General features: G+C 33.9%; 1 protein-coding gene across 2 annotated transcripts in view; it reads right to left on the bottom strand.

Annotated features, from left to right (window-relative positions):
* Positions 1 to 8226: 8226 nt before the first annotated feature.
* Positions 8227 to 18706, bottom strand: part of LOC135101613 (protein disulfide-isomerase TMX3-like) — a 30626-nt gene continuing 20146 nt past the window's right edge. For both annotated transcript variants that reach the window (XM_064005824.1, XM_064005823.1), the window contains 4 exons: positions 16746 to 16799; positions 15460 to 15652; positions 13807 to 13993; positions 8227 to 8636 (listed from right to left, as the gene is read on the bottom strand). In XM_064005824.1, coding sequence (XP_063861894.1) covers positions 8611 to 8636; positions 13807 to 13993; positions 15460 to 15652; positions 16746 to 16799 — 460 coding nt within the window. In that variant the 3' untranslated portion in view covers positions 8227 to 8610. The remainder of the gene's footprint in view (positions 8637 to 13806; positions 13994 to 15459; positions 15653 to 16745; positions 16800 to 18706) is intronic.

Here is an 18706-nt window from a genome sequence, read left to right on the forward strand (position 1 = left end):
ACTCACACACACAGAGAAAGAGAGAGTTGCGCTTGCATAATCAGCCATTATCAGGATCACTCACTGGCTGCTACACAGCCACAATTCATTTCTCAAACATGCAGTTGACTGTGTGTCAGTCAACTCTCCCACATTTTAAGGCTTAGTATGTTCATTATATAAAGCCAGCATTTGATAATTTAGAAAAATTTGCCATAAAAATAAAACAAGTGTTTGATAGCCCTAAAAGGGTCATTATATCAAAAATTTTATAAACAGAGGTTTGTTATACTGAAAGTTTACTGTATTCAAAAACATATAACAAACTTTTTTTTTTTTGAGGGCTGGAACAGATTAATGGCACTTCAATCAATTTCAATGGAGAAAATTTATTTGACATATGAGTAAATTGAGTTGCATACTCTGTAGCAGAACAAATTAACCAGTCAAGTCAAGGTACCATTGCATTGTGAAACCTTATACAATACAATTTAAAGGCTTTTCTACTCGTTAAAAGTTTTTGTAGCTAATGTAAGAATATAGCCAAATTATACTGTGTATATATACTGTATATATATATATATATATATATATATATATATATATATATATATATATATATATATATATATATATATATATATTGGAACCTCAGTTACCCAACACCTCCCTTTTCAAACAAAATGGTTTTCAAACAGAATTTTGAATTCATAATTGCTGCAGTTGCCATACCATAATTCAGTTCTCAAACAAAGTTGCTTGATTTCAAATGTTAAAAGATAGAGCAAAGGCTGCAGTTTATTACTAATTTATAGTCTCTATCAATATTTCCTTCATTTTTATATATTTAGAGGAAAGACACAGAATGTAAGACAGTAATTCAATCTTTGAAATAGGGTAAATATGATCCCATTGAAGAAGCTTGATGTAAACAGTTTTTGGCACTCAAGTAATCCCAAAGGTGGCTCTCTCAATGACTCACAGAGCCATCACTACTGCACAACTGCATTTTCCTTGTAGCTTTTACCAGCAGCAAGATGTCTCAGTGTTATAATCACCTTCATTTTGGCAGTAAATGGGTTGCTCCTGTCTGTCACTCTGTAAAGCTTCCCACACTATATTGGTGACAAAGAGAATACCTGCACTGTCTAAACAGTATCTTCTGATGAGTTCTATGTCACAAAGTTGATTCAGTACATCCTTTCTGGATAAATAATATCTGAGCTGGAGATGTTGTAAAGCAGCCATCTTAACAGTGAGAGTGTCTGTCATATAAAGTTAAGACAGGGTGGACAGGTGTCTAGGAACGGATTAATCCATTTTACATTGATCCCAATGGAAAAAGTAGCTTTGGTTTTTGAACATTCTGAATTTTAAACACAGTTCAAGAATGAATTAAGTTCGAGAACTGAGGTTTCACTGTATATATATATATATATATATATATATATATATATATATATATATATATATATATATATATATATATATATATATATATATATATATATATAGTGAAACCTTAGTTCTCAAACTTAATTCATTCTTGAACTGTGTTAGAAATTCAGAATGTTCGAAAACCGAAGCTATTATATATATATATATATATATATATATATATATATATATATATATATATATATATATATATATATATATATATATATATATATATATATATATATACACAGTGAAACCTCAGTTCTCGAACTTAATTCATTCTTGAACTGTGTTAGAAATTCAGAATGTTCGAAAACTGAAGCTATTTTTTCCATAGGGATCAATGTAAAATGGATTAATCCGTTCCTAGACACATGTCCACCCTGTCTTAACTTTATATGACAGACACTCTCACTGCTAAGATGGCTGCTTTACAACATCTTATAAATATATATATATATATATATATATATATATATATATATATATATATATATATATATATATATATATATATATATATATATATATATATATATATATATATATATATATATATATATATATATTTAATTTCACTTTTATTTATAGCTGGTTGTTCTGTAAAGAGTTTCATATAAAGTTATGTGATGAGACAATGTCTCAATATTAACTATGTACAGCAATTTTCTTCTCACTCATATGACACAACTTCATTCATATTTGTAAGATAATAATGGTACATTAATAAATAACTCCTATAATCTCCTTTGCAATGTGATTGATCTAAAAAGCTGGCTTGGCAGTCACTGGAATATCGAGCTTGCCCTCATAATTTTGACTGATCTAAGAGGATCTAGGACTGATCTAGGAGGAGCAATAGTTACCAATAAACATATAAGGAAAAGGAAGATAATGCAAGTAATGTGTCATCCAAGATGGCCTAAGATTGCTGGTTCCCAGGCTCCTTTTTCAATGGGCTCCCAACTCAAAAGCTTTTTATTCTTTCAATAACATTTTGATTAGCTCTGCATGAAAAAAAAAATTATTTCCCTTTAGCAAAACTGAAAGACATTTAATGGTTTATCATAAGTTTGGGTATTGACAATATTTGTACTAACCAAGCATGTATTTACATCATTGGCAACTGTCCAACACCTCAAGAAGCTATAGGACAGTGGTATGGTGACTGTAACCACAACCTGCCAAGGTCAAATTTGTCATGGTTAAAGTAAGTAAACTGATACTCATTAGAGAGCACTACTAATTTAATACTACCAGTCCCAGATGTTGTGTGGTTGCAATGTTATCTACTCACATTTGTAATGACCAGGAGTTCAAAGTCGCAGAAATTATCTTGATGATTGTTATGATCTCAATGCCTAAGACACTGTCCTTCTAGTCTCCTATTCAGGCATTCTATACCTCTGCCCAGCTAAGGTCTATCATGGCTAAAGACCTGTCTTAATTTCAGATCAGTTTCTCTGTGTTCCTATGAAGTGGCTAAGAGAGGCATTACATTGGTGACAGCAGAGATCAAGGTAATTTAAGGTAATGACCAGTTCAAGGTCATTAAAGTGGTCACACTTGATTACCATGTCAAAGAATTTCAGAGGTAGAGAACAGTGTAGAGAAGTTCAGTGTATGATTCAGAAATTTTAATATTTCATACCCTTATATGCTCCCTTCTTGAACTAAATATACTAACACTAACAGTGTCACTATGATAAATGCCTCAGCAGGAAGGTAATTCCTGCTTAAAGAAACCACTCCTTATTTCCTCATGCCATGATAAGCAGCAAGCAGGCATGATGGGTGATCTGTATGAGGTGGGTTGACCAGTCTGGTCCTTTGTGCATGTCCTTTACCATTTGTCCCTCCCTATTGCCTGGATTGCCAGGGCACCATGCTGGCTCCTGTCTCAGACTTCTTCCCAGCATCATCTTTAGTGAGTTGGCTACTGCTTTAAGCCCAGGCCACCATCCTTATTCCCCTATTCCCAACTGACCAATAGCCACTATCCCAGACAATCACCCTTGATCTCTTCATTGCATGTTACTAATTTAATGCCTCTCTTGGGTATTTCATAGAAACAATAAGAAAATTATCTGAAGGCAAGATAAATCTTCTGCCATAGGAAGCCTTCACTGAAACAGGGGGGATCTCACCCCTGACCAGAACAATGACAACACCTTAAACGTCATAACCATAATGATCATCAAGTCCCAAGGTAATTTTTGGGCTTTTGTACTTGTGATCACTACACGTTCATTCATAAAACTACTAATTCCTTATTCTCAATGGGTTGGTATAAGGGCACGTAATAGTCATCAAGGGAAGAACACTGAGCAATCACACAGCTGTGTGTTGTCTACCCTGCATTGTTCAAGTTACCACCACATATATATCATGAGATCATAAGCCAAACCTAAGAAAAAGACAGCAGTCGCATAAAGAATATTTAGACATTTTCACTTAAAATTAAGTATGAATGTTAACAGAAGCACTACAAGGGAAGACCAAAAATAGTCAATGATTCTAGATCTGGATTAAGAAGCTACTAAAGATCAGACAGCATTAAAAAAAAAAAAAAAAAAACACACTATTTGGTATATACTATGGCTGATAGAAGGAAGCTAGATCCTTGGGCTAATAACAGAAGCAAGTATGTATCCCCACCATCACAACTTATCATCATCATCAGTTTATAAGTTTCAACTGTATGACCAGTACCTTTCCCAAATGATTAAGGGAGTTTAAGGCAGAAAGGTCTGAAAGATCTGAGGCTGAGATTAAAAAAACTGGGTTTTCATGTTAAAGGCCTTCCATTAAGACAGCCTAAGGAACATGTTAACAGACCCCTTGATCACTGTGGGAAGCCATTATCCTGCAGCGGAATTGCATAGAATGAAGATAATGATTAGTGTGATGATTAAATAATCATAATGATATGGCAGATGCACTTTTAAAGAAATAATATTTCCCTTATTTCTGATTTGGTAGATTATGAGAGAAGTATACCTGCCTCAATCAGTTCAAAATAGAGGTGTTACCTATATTTAATTTCTATTGCCTTATCACTACTATGAAGAGAATATCTAATTAAAGTTATAATTAAAAGATGAAATGATTTTTGAGAAGTGTAAAACTGGAATCCAAAACAGGCAATAGACTAACCTCTTTCCTCTGGAGCTATTATCAGTGTGTTCTGTCACTCCTTATATACTTCAATCCTTCAGATTTACACACACCCAAATAAAAATTAACATAATTAAGCAAATACAGTGAGGATCTGCAAGATATGATTATGGTAACTCTCAAGTCGATTGCATCTTGAAAATGTTCCCTAAGACTTCAAAATACTAGCATGTTCAATTTATTTGGTGGCACCTGGATTTCAGATAGTTCCTCACTTATTTCTTATGATTTACTCATTGAAGCATAAACCAGTAAAACTTATCTCTTATGATTTACTCATTGAAGCATAAACTATCTATTTAGACAAACTAAGGCACACAGTATATTACTTGTACATAAACAGTACATTGCACCCTATAACATGAAGAATATTGGGGATCACTTTTAGAAATAAAAAAAAAATACTTAATTACTTCATTGTTTGGCCAACATAATCATGCAATCTCCACAGAGTTGAAGGCATACTGCTACTGTGTCATAAAAGGCAATTAAACTGGGATAGTGTAGGGGCATGAATCCCTTGCCTGTATTTTCACTCCTGTAATGAGACCAGGCTTGTCTAAGCTAACCACCTTTAAGGCATAGTGTTAGCCTGGTATCTAAATGCATAGATGAATTTTTCAAGTTTCACTAACTGTACATTATGTAAAATTTACAGTTAGCTGTGTGTCACCTCAGCATTCATCTCCATTTCATTGGACCTTGAACCTGTAGTGAATGATATCCCTCACCACAAGACACAGGATCACTGTGACATACAGGCTTCCACAGTTTACCTTTCCCATGTTTCTCCAAGTACTCATTTATCAACAAACTTGAAGAAAGGATGAACAGCTGGGTGAGCTGTGCACTGATTGCCCGAGCCCAGATTCAAACCAGGATCCACAAATTCATAACCAGACATGCTAGTCACTGCACCATACAGGCAATTGTGTAAAAGTCTATGCTTGTATATTTTTCTTTTCAGGTTTCTAAATTATGATAAGGTTCTGAGTATTCTGATTTTAGTTACATGCAACATCATTTGATTAGAAAGGTTATTTGTATGGAAAACTAGAAGAAAAATGTTTGCACATTGATAATAATTTATCAGTACACTGCATTATCCAAGCTGCATTTCCTTTAACATGAAAATCTGGTTAAAAATAAAATATAGGTAAATAAGTAAATAAAAAAATAGTTGAGTTTACTAGTACACTGGATATTAAATTTTTCACACACTGTTGTGGTACTGCATCTTTTACCATCATCCATTACTTCCATGGTTACAGTTCTTCTGAACTTACTGTTTATATGTTTCGCTTCCTTGCTGCACAAGAATTTTTGTTTACCCTCACCTTATTCAGTCCAATTTACTTCTGCAAGAGTTAACCAATAACTTCTCTCTCATTCTTATCATTTGTAAACTCTCTTATCAGTTGTGGAACTCTGTCTGTTTCTGTTTATCACTTTTCTATGGCTAGAAGTCAAGCTAACATCAGAATTATATAGGCTATTCCAACTGAATCCTTTTTCTACTCAACTTTTTGGGGAGCATCAATCAAACAAATGCCATGACTCATGATGGTTTAACAATGATACATAGCTGTAATTGCCGGTTTATTTAACTTCAATTCTTTTGTATTTTCACAGATTTTGTCCGAATTTTAAAAATCCAGAAAACTGAGGTTTGGAAAATTTTGGGTCCCCTCATCAACAAGCAATACCTTACGATGTTTTCAACCTTACAATGATGTGAAAATCACACGTATATTAAAAATGCAAAATTCTAGGTGAAACTGGCAGTCCATTCAATTTTTCAAATTTATAAAATGTTTCTAGAATTTGCTAGAATTTTCTGAAATTCAGCAAACTGACATGTGGGAAATTAAGGCTACATTGTATTTTTCTAAACAATTAATCAAGGAAAATGGTACATAATGCTCATATTTTACATATACAATATTGCACACAGATGAGCTAAAATACTATAAAACTTTAGAAAAAAAGATTACCAACATATGAGAGAGAGAGAGAGAGAGAGAGAGAGAGAGAGAGAGAGAGAGATTTAATCATGTTTAAAAGGCATGAAAAAAGAAAAATTGTGTGTGTGTGTGTGTGTGTGTGTGTGTGTGTGTGTGTGTGTGTGTGTGTGTGTGTGTGTGTGTGTGTGTGTGTGTGTGTGTGTGTGTGTGTGTGTGTGTGTGTGTGTGTGTGTGTGTGTGTGTGGCTATCTGAGTAATATAAAGAAAGAGAGCTTCCTAAGTAGCAGCATTTCATTTCATTCATTTTTCACACTGATGATTCTCACCACCTGGCCTTACCCATGGTCCCAAATGCCATGACTTCACACAAACCATCACACTTCAATGGACTCCCCTTCAATTAGATATAAATGTTCACAACTTACTATAAAAACAGACCAAATTTGTTACCCACATAACTTAGAATATGCCAACAGTATTCATCTCATGATTCCTATGTTTAAATTAAATCCTTAAAAAGCATGCCAGCCTTTCTCTTTCTTTTTTTTTCTTTGTCTTTGAAATTGGGTTTTCTTATTTTTTTTTTCAAATAGATGGCTCTTCACAGCACCACATGAATGGAAGAAAGAAAAATATGTCCAACAACATTTGCCTCATCATATCCAATGTTCATATAGTTCTCTCTCTCAAACACGCGTGCACACGCATGCATGCACGCGCGCGCACACACACACACACACACACACACACACACACACACACACACACACACACACACACACACACACATTAAAAAGTGCAATGTCTTAATTACATAACATTTACATCCTGTCCTCTCAGAGAAGCAAAATAATTGACTACACCTTATGTTACTAAGTAACAACATATGTAACTTGTATATAGCACAAATAGGACAAACATGATACTTGCATTCTCTTGTACTCTTCTATTCCCAATTCACCAACAAACAATCTGCATGACAACCCTGTGGGGTGGTTAACACTAACACGGCTTTCTCATTGAATGCACACTATCTGACATTTTCTTTCACATCCTAATATTGAAAGTATACTTACATGGAAATGAAGTTATATTTAGATTTTATTGTGTCAGTCCCATTAATCCCTTTATATATCATACTGGGGCCTTACTACACTGCCGTGGTTCTTTGGTCACACAAATATTTGATTCTTGTTCTTTAAGAGTATCACACAATACTATTAATTTTCCTTTCTATGTTCTATTAACTTTAAAAAAATATCAGGAATTGCCTTAATTTCTTTCTGTGTAACTTTATAAAAAAATTAATCAATCAATTAATTAATTAATTAAAATAATAATAATAATAATAATAATAATAATAATAATAATAATAATAATAATAATAATAATAATAATATAATAATAAAATAAAATAAAATAAAATAAAATAAAATAAAAATAAAATAAAATAAATAAATAAAATAAATCTGATATGGAACAGTTAGTGTGAAGGTGAAGGATGATGCATCAGTTAGTTACTTTAGCAGTTAATGTCTGCTACTACTGGATGAGATGATCATGATAATCATGAGGTGAGAGAATAAGTTAGTAGCTACTACAGTTAATAGTAACTTTTGTTATATGGCTTCTTCCCATTGCCATGCAGATGTACAGACTTACTAGGTCAAATTCTACATATACAGTATATTTGTCATGTAAATATAATACATATAAGACTACAATAAATACAGTCTGTAATTTGTCATACACGGTTAATATTTAATACATCTAATATCTTACTAGTCTGTATATAAAAAAAATAAAAATAAAATAAAATAAATAAATAAAAAAATCCTCTCATTTACCACATATACTGAAGGATGACAGAACACAATTCATCTCAGATGAATGCACTTCTCCCTATCTACACCTGCAGCCAGTAATCTTTCAACCATGCTCACTTGATTACTTTCCTATCAGTCATGAACATTACTGGAACAATCCTCACTCTTACAGGCAGATGGTTCTCTGAGGAGGAGTGTAACATCCACAACTTGTTCCAAGCCCATTATTCCTTCTTCTCATGATGCTCTTCTGAAGAAAAACAAATTAGTGAAATGTTAACTAATATCACTATCATTGTTTAAACACTGTACAATGTACATGTTATTTTGTCACAAATACATGTAAAAATAATTAACTATATACTGTATCTGATGGCATATAAAACACACGGGTATATGAGATGCACCCCCATTTTAGCAAGGCATATTTAGGATTTTTTTTTTTTTTTATTGTATTTAAGCATGTAATGTTTAAAGCAAGCTAGTGGTACAGATGAGCAAAAAGCAAGAAATCACAATAATAAAAATATCCTACATGATTGCATTAATAAAAAAAAGAAGTTGTGACATAGTCACAGAGATGAGCCATAGAAAGCAGCCAAGCTGCCAAGATGTTAACAACACACTTGGCGTGTTGCTGAATAGGGACGTGTTTTCATTTTCAACATTTTCTTACATAATATTATGGTTGAAAAATATGATATAGCACCCCTGTGTAAAATACAGTGGTGTAAATCTTTGAGTGTACGGGTGAAGGAAATTTCAAAATTAAATCTACAGGAGGCCTCATATTCACATATAAGATGCAGGGTGATCACAATATATTAACAGGAAAACCACAGGGCAATGAAAACCCAATCATGTCTTTTGTAATTCTGGAACTACTACAAACAGTGAGTCAAGACGACAGTAGTCAGTGAGTGAATAATTATGATAGTCTTATAATTAATAAAATTTACTAGTAAACATTTTTAAACATTTTTAACATACTATAGTTTTACTTCTTTTGTCACTTAATAATATTTCCTTAAAGTTGGGATGTTTGAGGAGACTGAAAATACTGGTAATATTAATACATAACATGTAAAATACCACCATCTGTTCACTATCTGTTGACTCCTTTATCATATTCTGCCCTGATGGGAATAAATTTTTGTGACTCCATATTATTTTTATACAGTTGAGAATTCCAAAATCTGAAAGAACCCAAAAATCCACAAGTTTTTAATGGTGTTATGACACATCACAAATGGAAAAATCCACAAAGTGGTGGGAAGGTTTACACAGCAAAAAATGTAAACATGACACTGTGTCCATAGACCAAATCTCAGATGCTCAATTTACTGCCATGGGAGGTATCAAAAAAGTGACAAATTCTCACCCATGGCAATTAGCATGCCCTGAAGATGCTATACTCAGTTTTTGAATCATTAGACACACAGTGGGGAAATGGCAAGCTCTGTCTGTATAGAAAGCCTGTAATTTAGGAAGTTTTAAACATGTCTGGTTAAAATGGTGCTTCCAATTTAGGTTTTCATCAATTATGACTCCAAGAAATTTAAAGTTGGTGACTTGTTTTATAATTTCATTATCTAATAGTACTGGAGGGAAGTGTTGGTGACTTGTTTTATAATTTCATTATCTAATAGTACTGGAGGGAAGTGTTGGTGACTTGTTTTATAATTTCATTATCTAATAGTACTGGAGGGAAGAAGTTTTTAACTGATCTATTTTGAAATAGAATGCAATTTGTTTTAGAAATGTTAAGTTTTAGTTTGTTAACTTGAATCCATAACTTGACTATTTTTATAACAGATATTAAATTCATATGTAACAAATATCATAACTAAACTTTTTTATAATTCTGTTAAATTAAATTTATATGTAACAAATATAGATTCTTGTTCCTAAGTGTTGTATCATCAACAACAAAAAATAAACTTAGTACTAGTATTAATAATATCATTAACATAAATCAGAAAAAGTCTGTGTGTGTGTGTGTGTGTGTGTGTGTGTGTGTGTGTGTGTGTGTGTGTGTGTGTATTTACCTAGTTGTATAGTACAGGGTCCGAGCCAAAGCTCAATTAGTCCTGTCTCCATACCCGAATTTGTCCAATCTCTCTTTAAACATGTGTACACTCTTTGCCGCAACCACCTCTTCTTTTAAGTTATTCCATATTTCAACCGTTCGATGCGGAAAGCTGTATTTCTTAATATCTCCCAAACAATGACTCTTCTTTAATTTCTTCATATGTCCCCTTGTACGTCTATCTCCTTCCTCCACTTTTACAACTAGGTCATCTCTGTCTATCTTCTCCATGCCATTTACTAATTTGAACATTGTTATCGGGTCTCCTCTTTCCCTTCTTTCTTGCAGTGTTGGTAATCCAATTTCTTCCAGTCTTTCCTCGTAACTTAGGTCTTCCAATTCAGGTATCATTTTCGTAACTGTTCTTTGTATTCTTTCCAATTTCCTTATATCTTTCTTCTTGTGTGGAGACCATACCACTGCTGCATATTCCAGTTTGGGGCGTATCATGTGTGTTATGATTTTCTTCATCATTTCTTTGTCTAGGTAATTAAATGCCACCCTGATATTTGCTAGCAAATTATATGTAGAGCCAAATATTCCACTGATGTGTTTTTCTGGTGATAGCGTGTCTTGAATTATTACTCCCAAGTCTTTTTCTTCTTTGCTCTTTGGTATTGTGATTCCTCCCATCTTATACTCCCATGAAGGTCTCCTTTTACTTCTTCCCATCTCCATCACATGGCACTTCTTTATATTGAATTCTAATTTCCATCGTTTACTCCATTCATAAATTCTATCAATATCCCTCTGTAGTTCCTCACAATCCTCTTGGTTCTTTATTACTTTCATCAATTTTGCATCATCTGCAAACATGTTAATGTAGCTATTTAAACCCACCGTCATATCATTTATATAGACCTAAAACATTATAGGTGCCAACACAGACCCTTGTGGTACTCCGCTTGTTACTTCGCACCAACTTGATTTATTATCTCTGATTACTGTACTCATTTCCCTACCTTGGAGATAATCCTTCATCCACTTAAGTATTTTTCCTTTTAGCCCTCCTCGATGTTCCAGTTTCCATATGAGACTTTTATGTGGAACTGTATCAAAAGCTTTTTTTCAGATCTAATGTGTGTGTGTGCGTGTGTGTGTGCGTGCGTGCGTGTGTGTGTGTGTGTGTGTGTGTGTGTGTGTATTTACCTAATTTTATTTACCTAGTTGTAATTCACAGGGTCTGAGCTACACTTGTTTGGTCCTATCTCCATATCCACACTTGTCCAGTTTTTCCTCAAAGTTGTGCTCACTCTCTGCCGATACTACATCCTCAGTGAGCTTGTTCCAAACTTCTATATTTTTCTGTGGGAAACTATATTTCTTTATGTTACTCAAGCATCTTCCTTTTCTTATTTTTTTCCTGTGTCCTCATGTGTATCTGGTATTTCATACTTCTCTAAGCAGCAGTTTTTCATTATCTACTTCTCCCACTCTATTCCACAATTTATAAATCTGAATTTTTTGCAGTGTCCATGTGTGTATCTGGTATTTCCTACTTCTCTTAGCAAGTTTTTCATTATTCATTTTCTCCACTCTATTCCACAATTTATAAATTAGTATTAAGTCTCCCCTTTCTCTTCTTTATTCCAGTGTTGGCACATTCATTTCCTTTAACCTGTCTTCATATGTTAATTCTTCCAGTTCTGGAACCATCTTTGTTGCCATCCTTAGTATCCTTTCTAATTTTTACATGTTTTTTCTTGTGGGGAGACCACACTCATTCAGCATATCCCAGCTTTGGTCTAATCATAGTGGTAATTATCTTTCTCATTGTATCTTTATCCATACAATGGAATGCTATTCCAATATGTCTCACCATTTTATATGTATCTCTGAATATCTTTTCTACACGCTTCTCTAACTGCTGACTATCCTGTATTATCACTCTCAGATCTTTCTCTTCTTGTACTTGTATTATTTCTTCATTTCCTATTTTATATGTCCATTTTGGTCTCTTTTCACTTTTTTCCCACTTCCATTACATGACATTTTTTCACATTAGATTCCATCTCCTATTTTTTACTCCAGTCCCAGATTTTATTCAAATCCTGTTGTACAATTTCAGTCTTTGTTGTTTCTTATACATCCTAACATTGCATTGTCTACAAACAAGCTCATGTAACTCTTTACTCCTTCAGGCATACCATTTATGTAGATCAGGAAAAGTATTGGTGTCAGCACTGATCCTTGTGGTACTCCACTTTCTACATTTCTTCATTTTGATTTCACATCTTTTACTACCGTCCTCATTTCTCTTCCCTACACAAAACTTTCCATTTTTTTTTTCTTTTTTACTTAATCCTCTTATATTTTCTAGCTTCCATAATAACCTGTTGTGGGGAACTTCATCAAAAGTTTTTTTTTTAGATCTGATACACACAGTCTACCCATCCATCCCTCTCCTGTGATATATCAGTCACTCTTGAATAACAGCTCATCAAACTGGTTATACATGATCACTTTTGTCTAAAGTAATACTGTTTTTCTGTTATTATATAATGTTTTTCTAGAAATTCTGTCCACTGCTTCTTTATCACTTTTCACAGATCTTACATACTATGCTGGTCATTGATACTAGCCTATAGTTTAGTGGTTTTTCTTTCTTTCCACTTTTATAAAGAAGCACTATGTCTGCTCTTTTCCATTCCTTAGGCACTCTTCCAGTTGATAATGAGCACTTTATTAAGTCATATACCAGTTTAATTAATTGTTTTCTGCACTCTTTTAAAATGAAACCTGATACTCCATCTGGTCCTGTTGCTTTTCTCTCTTCCCGTTCTTCCATCATTTTATAAACTTCTTTAATTACTATAATTTCTCACATTTACTTTTTTTATCTTCTTGTCTTGTGGTTCTTCTTCCGTGAAAACTTCTCCAAACTTTTTGTTTAGCAATTCACTCATGTCTTTTGGGTCTTCATATGTTTCATTTCCATCCTTCAATCTTTCTAGTTTTCCTTTTAGTTTAATTTTTCCATTTATTAATCTGTAGAACAGTTCTGGTTCATTCTTGTACTTTTCAACTATATTATATCCTTTTCATATCCTTTCTCTTACTCTCTCCTTATTTTTACATATTCATTTCTTACTATCTTAGTCTTTTTTATTTTTATGGTTTTGATTTCTTTTCATTCTTATCCATACTTTTTTTTTTTTGCACTTGCACTTTTTGCATTGAACCACACCTGTTTTCCTTTTTCTTTAGGTTTGATAAATACATATCACATATGAAAAATGATTATACATATTATAATGATATTTTATTATTCTAGTATTTGTTAATATTAATGATGAACATGTCATAAAAAAAAAAAAAAAAAACAGCTTACCTTCTTCATCAGCATCAAGGATGTCTGAACACCAAATGGAGTAGCAGATGAGAGAGAGAAAGCCAAGAGGAAGGCCAAAAATGACTGCTGTCAGCACTGGGTTACCCTGCCACATGTCTTCAAGAGAAGTGCGTGCATTGTAGTACATCCGGTATACTCTCACCGGCCATGAATCACCCCCATAGGCCTAAAAATAAAAATAGAATGCATTTAATGGCATTAAAACTTTGTAAGAGGTCAAAATGCTATTCTATTCTGTCTCATCTCAATTCATCTCTTTTGAAGGACAGGATCATAATGCAAGATGAGACTGAAGAAACAAGAAATTCTCACCTTTAAAAAGGAAAGGGACTGTATCCTTCATAGATTATTTTCATGATAAAAGACACATTGCAATTAAAACATTTGATTTAAGAGCTTCTGAAGTTATAGAGACAGAAATTTTGTCCTTAATCCTTACTTACAAGTACAAAATTCTCATTCATGAAAAAAAAATATATTACCAATAATATTGAAAATACATTAACCCTTAAACTGCAGAGACCAAATGAAGGACCTTCCTACCATGCAGGCTAAAAAGTATATATAAATGAGAAAAACAGGAATGCAAAGTATTACAACACTTCAAAGTGGTACATAAATTATTAAGGCAAATATTAGGCACTCTAAAAGTGCACAAAAATTTGACTTAATGGATATGATGATTGCTCTGGGCAGGCGACAGCTGCAGGTGTGCCCTATTTCTGAGGGTGTGAGAAATATCCATCATTTTTTTGTTTGATTCTTCCTTTCTTTGTGTGTGTGTGTGTGTGTGTGTGTGTGTGTGTGTGTGTTATCTCTCTCTCTCTCTCTCTCTCTCTCTCTCTCTCTCTCTCTCTCTCTCTCTCTCTCTCTCTCTCTCTCTCTCTCTCTCTCTCTTTTTGTGAGTTTCTCTCTTAATGTGTTCTTCCTCCCTCTCTCCCCTCTGTTCGTATTCACACAACCACAGTGATCAAACATGAAAAAAGGTAAATAAAAGTCCATGACAAATGGTCAGCATGAGTGAGAGAGGATACAAGTGTCAGCAAGTTTGAAAGTTAGTGAAAGATTAAGTGAGAGTAAGAATAATCCTGAGGAGTGCTAAATAGAATGAGACTAACTGAGAATGAAAATGTAATTATATGAGAGAGAGTGAGGAATGATGAAGTGTGAATGCTACAGAATAACTGATAAGGAGAGAGAGTGAAGTATCACTCCTTTCTCCCTTTATCTTTGACAGATAAAGGGAGAGGATGACAGGAAGGGAGGTTCAAAACACAATAAAAGAGGAAGGGAGAAAAAAAGAATAAGGGGAGGAAAGGACCTACTGTGAGAGATGAAAGGAGGAAGTTCATAATAGGGGAAGGAGTATATGGGGCAAGAAAGAAGAGGAAGGGTAAAAGAGGTGGATGGGAGTATGGGAAAAAGAGTTGAAAAAATAAATATAAACACCAAGGTTGAGGAGCAAGCAAATATTCAGAGGATGGTATGAATGTAGGACTCGGAACAAAACTCGTGGATCGTGAAACTCAGATACCATAAAACTCAGGTGGTACTGTACATATTTTACCACAGGTCTGAACATCAGCAACTCTCAGATATCTCACTTTCACTTAATGGACATTAGACACTAACCGGAGCTGAAGAAGCAATAATGGAATCTAGGAAGATCTGGATGGCTTGTGGAGTGAGATGATGAGGTGGGTCTTCAGGCAAGTGGTGATGCAAGGTGGTGGCATTCACCACTATAAGAGAAGGCAAAGGCAACCTTTCCATTGCAATGCTGTTGGCCAGGTCTGGAGTCCCAGTCCATCCAAACTGAAAATATCTACACACACACACACACACACACACACACACACACACACACATCATGTCAATTTCAGGAATGTTAAAATATTTTATAAAGCTACTAAACATAATATGCATTATTAAGATGCAAAGAACATTTAGAATGAGCATTTACATGGCTGCTAACTTGAAGAAAATTTTAGAGTAAGATTTTTTTCACATCTACCCAATCAACAGGTTACTTTCCTCGAATATATGTTTTTTACTCTTAGCTAATCTCCTTTTCATCAGTTAAAAATCTCTTCATGAAATGTGAATGTATATTAAACATAAAATTTAGTACAAAATTTAACCATGTATGAAATTATGACCTACAATGCAACAATAATGGGTCATATTATAGGGGTCATCTACTTTCCCCAATGAGGAGGAACACATTATAGTTGCCAGCTCTGAAAGGCAGATAAAAGTGAAGACCTTATGCTTCTTTCAATAAAAACAAAGCAACAATGAGTAGAATAGCTATAAAATCAGAACCCTATTCCACTGTTCTGAAAACCACCAACTACTAACACCACAATTACAAAACAGATGCGGTAACAATCCTTCATCTAGAATCTACTAGGAGAGAATCAAAATCTATCTGAGGACTATCAGGAAAAAATGTAAACTGTTCCATGACAGATTTCTAATAAATAAATTAATTAATTAATCTAATCAAATAAATAAAAGGCAACAGGATCAAATGCTGCATTGAAGTCAATCTCTTGTTGGGCTTTGTGCATACACCTCCAACAAAATAGGTGATATATAATTGTTACCTAATACACCAAACAATAGCAATATTTCTTTACAATATCATAGTCCCATCCATTCAGTATTGTTATCTTATATATGTTACAGCATTTCTAAGAATGTCTGATGCGCGCGTGAGTGTGTGTGTGTGTGTGTGTGTGTGTGTGTGTGTGTGTGTGTGTGTGTGTGTGTGTGTGTGTGTGTGTGTGTGTGTATATATATATATATATATATATATATATATATATATATATATATATATATATATATATATATATATATATATATATATATATAAAATGAGTGCAACCATCTTGCCTTATTGGATAACTTACTTGTGATATTTGTCACGATTATTGATGATCACAGCCTTCACCATATCTCGGAACCTGCAAAAATAGTCATAAATTATCAATATGCACACACACTGCACCATTATCAGTGTACAGTATCACATTCCCAGATACATAATGTCAGCATCCACAGATTCCTTTCTTCCTGCAGTTAAAATTATGAGGTCATACCAGTCTCTGCCATACAGTGACAAAGAATGTACAGTAATTGAGAAAAATAGCCTTACTGAAATTATGCAAGTTATTTTAGCTCAATGGATGAAGCAATTTGAAAAATAATGTTTGAGGGTGGTATTTATTATCTGTGATCCATGAATCGAGGGATCGAATCTCAATATGAGACACTACATACCCCTTGTGATGTTTCACAGCAAGATTTGCTGACTATACCAAAAAAGTTCTTATTGCTAAACATTTTGTTTAATATAGCATTTACAAGCATAAGGATACTTTTTTGCATGGCTGTACCTAATTACATGATGCCAAATCTTTAATCAATAAAGATTTAAATTAAAACTAAATAATAACTCACAGCTCTTCTCAAGCTACTATACTGATATGTATCAATAGGTATACTGTCAATTACTATTTCATGGCATCATATTTTCATAATGAAAATAAAGGCATGCATACATACATACATACATACATACATACATATGCAAAGGATGTCTCTCCCAAAAAGAGGGAGAGCCAAGATAAGGCACACAGCTTTCACACTTATCTGACATCACTTTCTTAAACCTTTGGCCCCCAGCAGAGAAGAGAAAGTACTCTTCCACTCACTTTACAGGGATAAAGCACATAGCTTGGACGGTTTGGCCCACAACAAGACTCCATGGCAAATACTCTCCCCTACCACACCCAACTGCCCCACACTTGTATGAGATCATCGAAGTGTGGTACCTCTCCATTCATTTCTGTTACACACAATCATTCTATTATGCTCTAGTGTGTCCTCTTCCCTTTATGGTTTCCTTTACACCATCTATCCCTTATGTGGGCTATCTTGCATGTTCACATTTCTCACACAATCTTATTATTCTTCTTCACCACCCTATCACTCTCCATTCTCTTAACATGTCTATACTATGTATACCATCTCAGCATACATTGCTCTGCCTGTCTTGTCATCATCTCACTTCCTCATTTCTGACTCTGTCCATCCAAGTTACTCCCACCATACTTTTTATAGACATCTCATCTCCATTACATTCAATCTTTTCTTGTCTGCTACTCCCATAATCCAAGTAGGCACCACTGTCCGTTCACAGAATATTCTCTTTACATTAATTCCAGGTATTCTTCACTCAAACAGTATATTCATGCCTTCTAGCACTTTTCCTGCTTCTTTCACTCTAACTCTCACCTCTGTTTCTACTTAGGAAAAATCTTGATTATTCATTTAATCATAATGCGAGAAGCATGGTAGATATGACAGCCATGAAATTATACAATGTTTTCTCAACTTAATAACCTCAATAGGGTCATATTGATGCTTTCATCACACACTAACACCCAATTTATTTTCATGTTATTCAACGATTTGTCTCACATGGATTATTAACTGTAAAACAATGGTACAATCAAGCAAATCCTCATAAACCATGAAACTCAAAATTAAATCTGTCTTCTTAGTCCCTGATGAACCATTTGTTATTTTGTTACTGATGCTTGCTGAGTACTGCTACAAATGCAACACCAGAAAATACATCAACATAGTGCATTCCTTTTTTCATTGCATAAAAGTACCCACTAAAACCAAATATTTTTTGAAAAAATTCTGCTTAATATTATTCAATAGCTGGTTGTTGATAGCAAAAATACAATCCCAGCTTGCTTGCTTTGATCTACACATGGACAAAAGCTGGTGGAAGTGAGAAAAATGGAGGTATGACTCAGCTTTCCATTCACTTGACAGGTGCAATGCACAGACAAATGCT

Source organism: Scylla paramamosain, chromosome 6, assembly GCF_035594125.1.
Source record: "Scylla paramamosain isolate STU-SP2022 chromosome 6, ASM3559412v1, whole genome shotgun sequence".
NCBI classification, from domain to species: domain Eukaryota; kingdom Metazoa; phylum Arthropoda; class Malacostraca; order Decapoda; family Portunidae; genus Scylla; species Scylla paramamosain.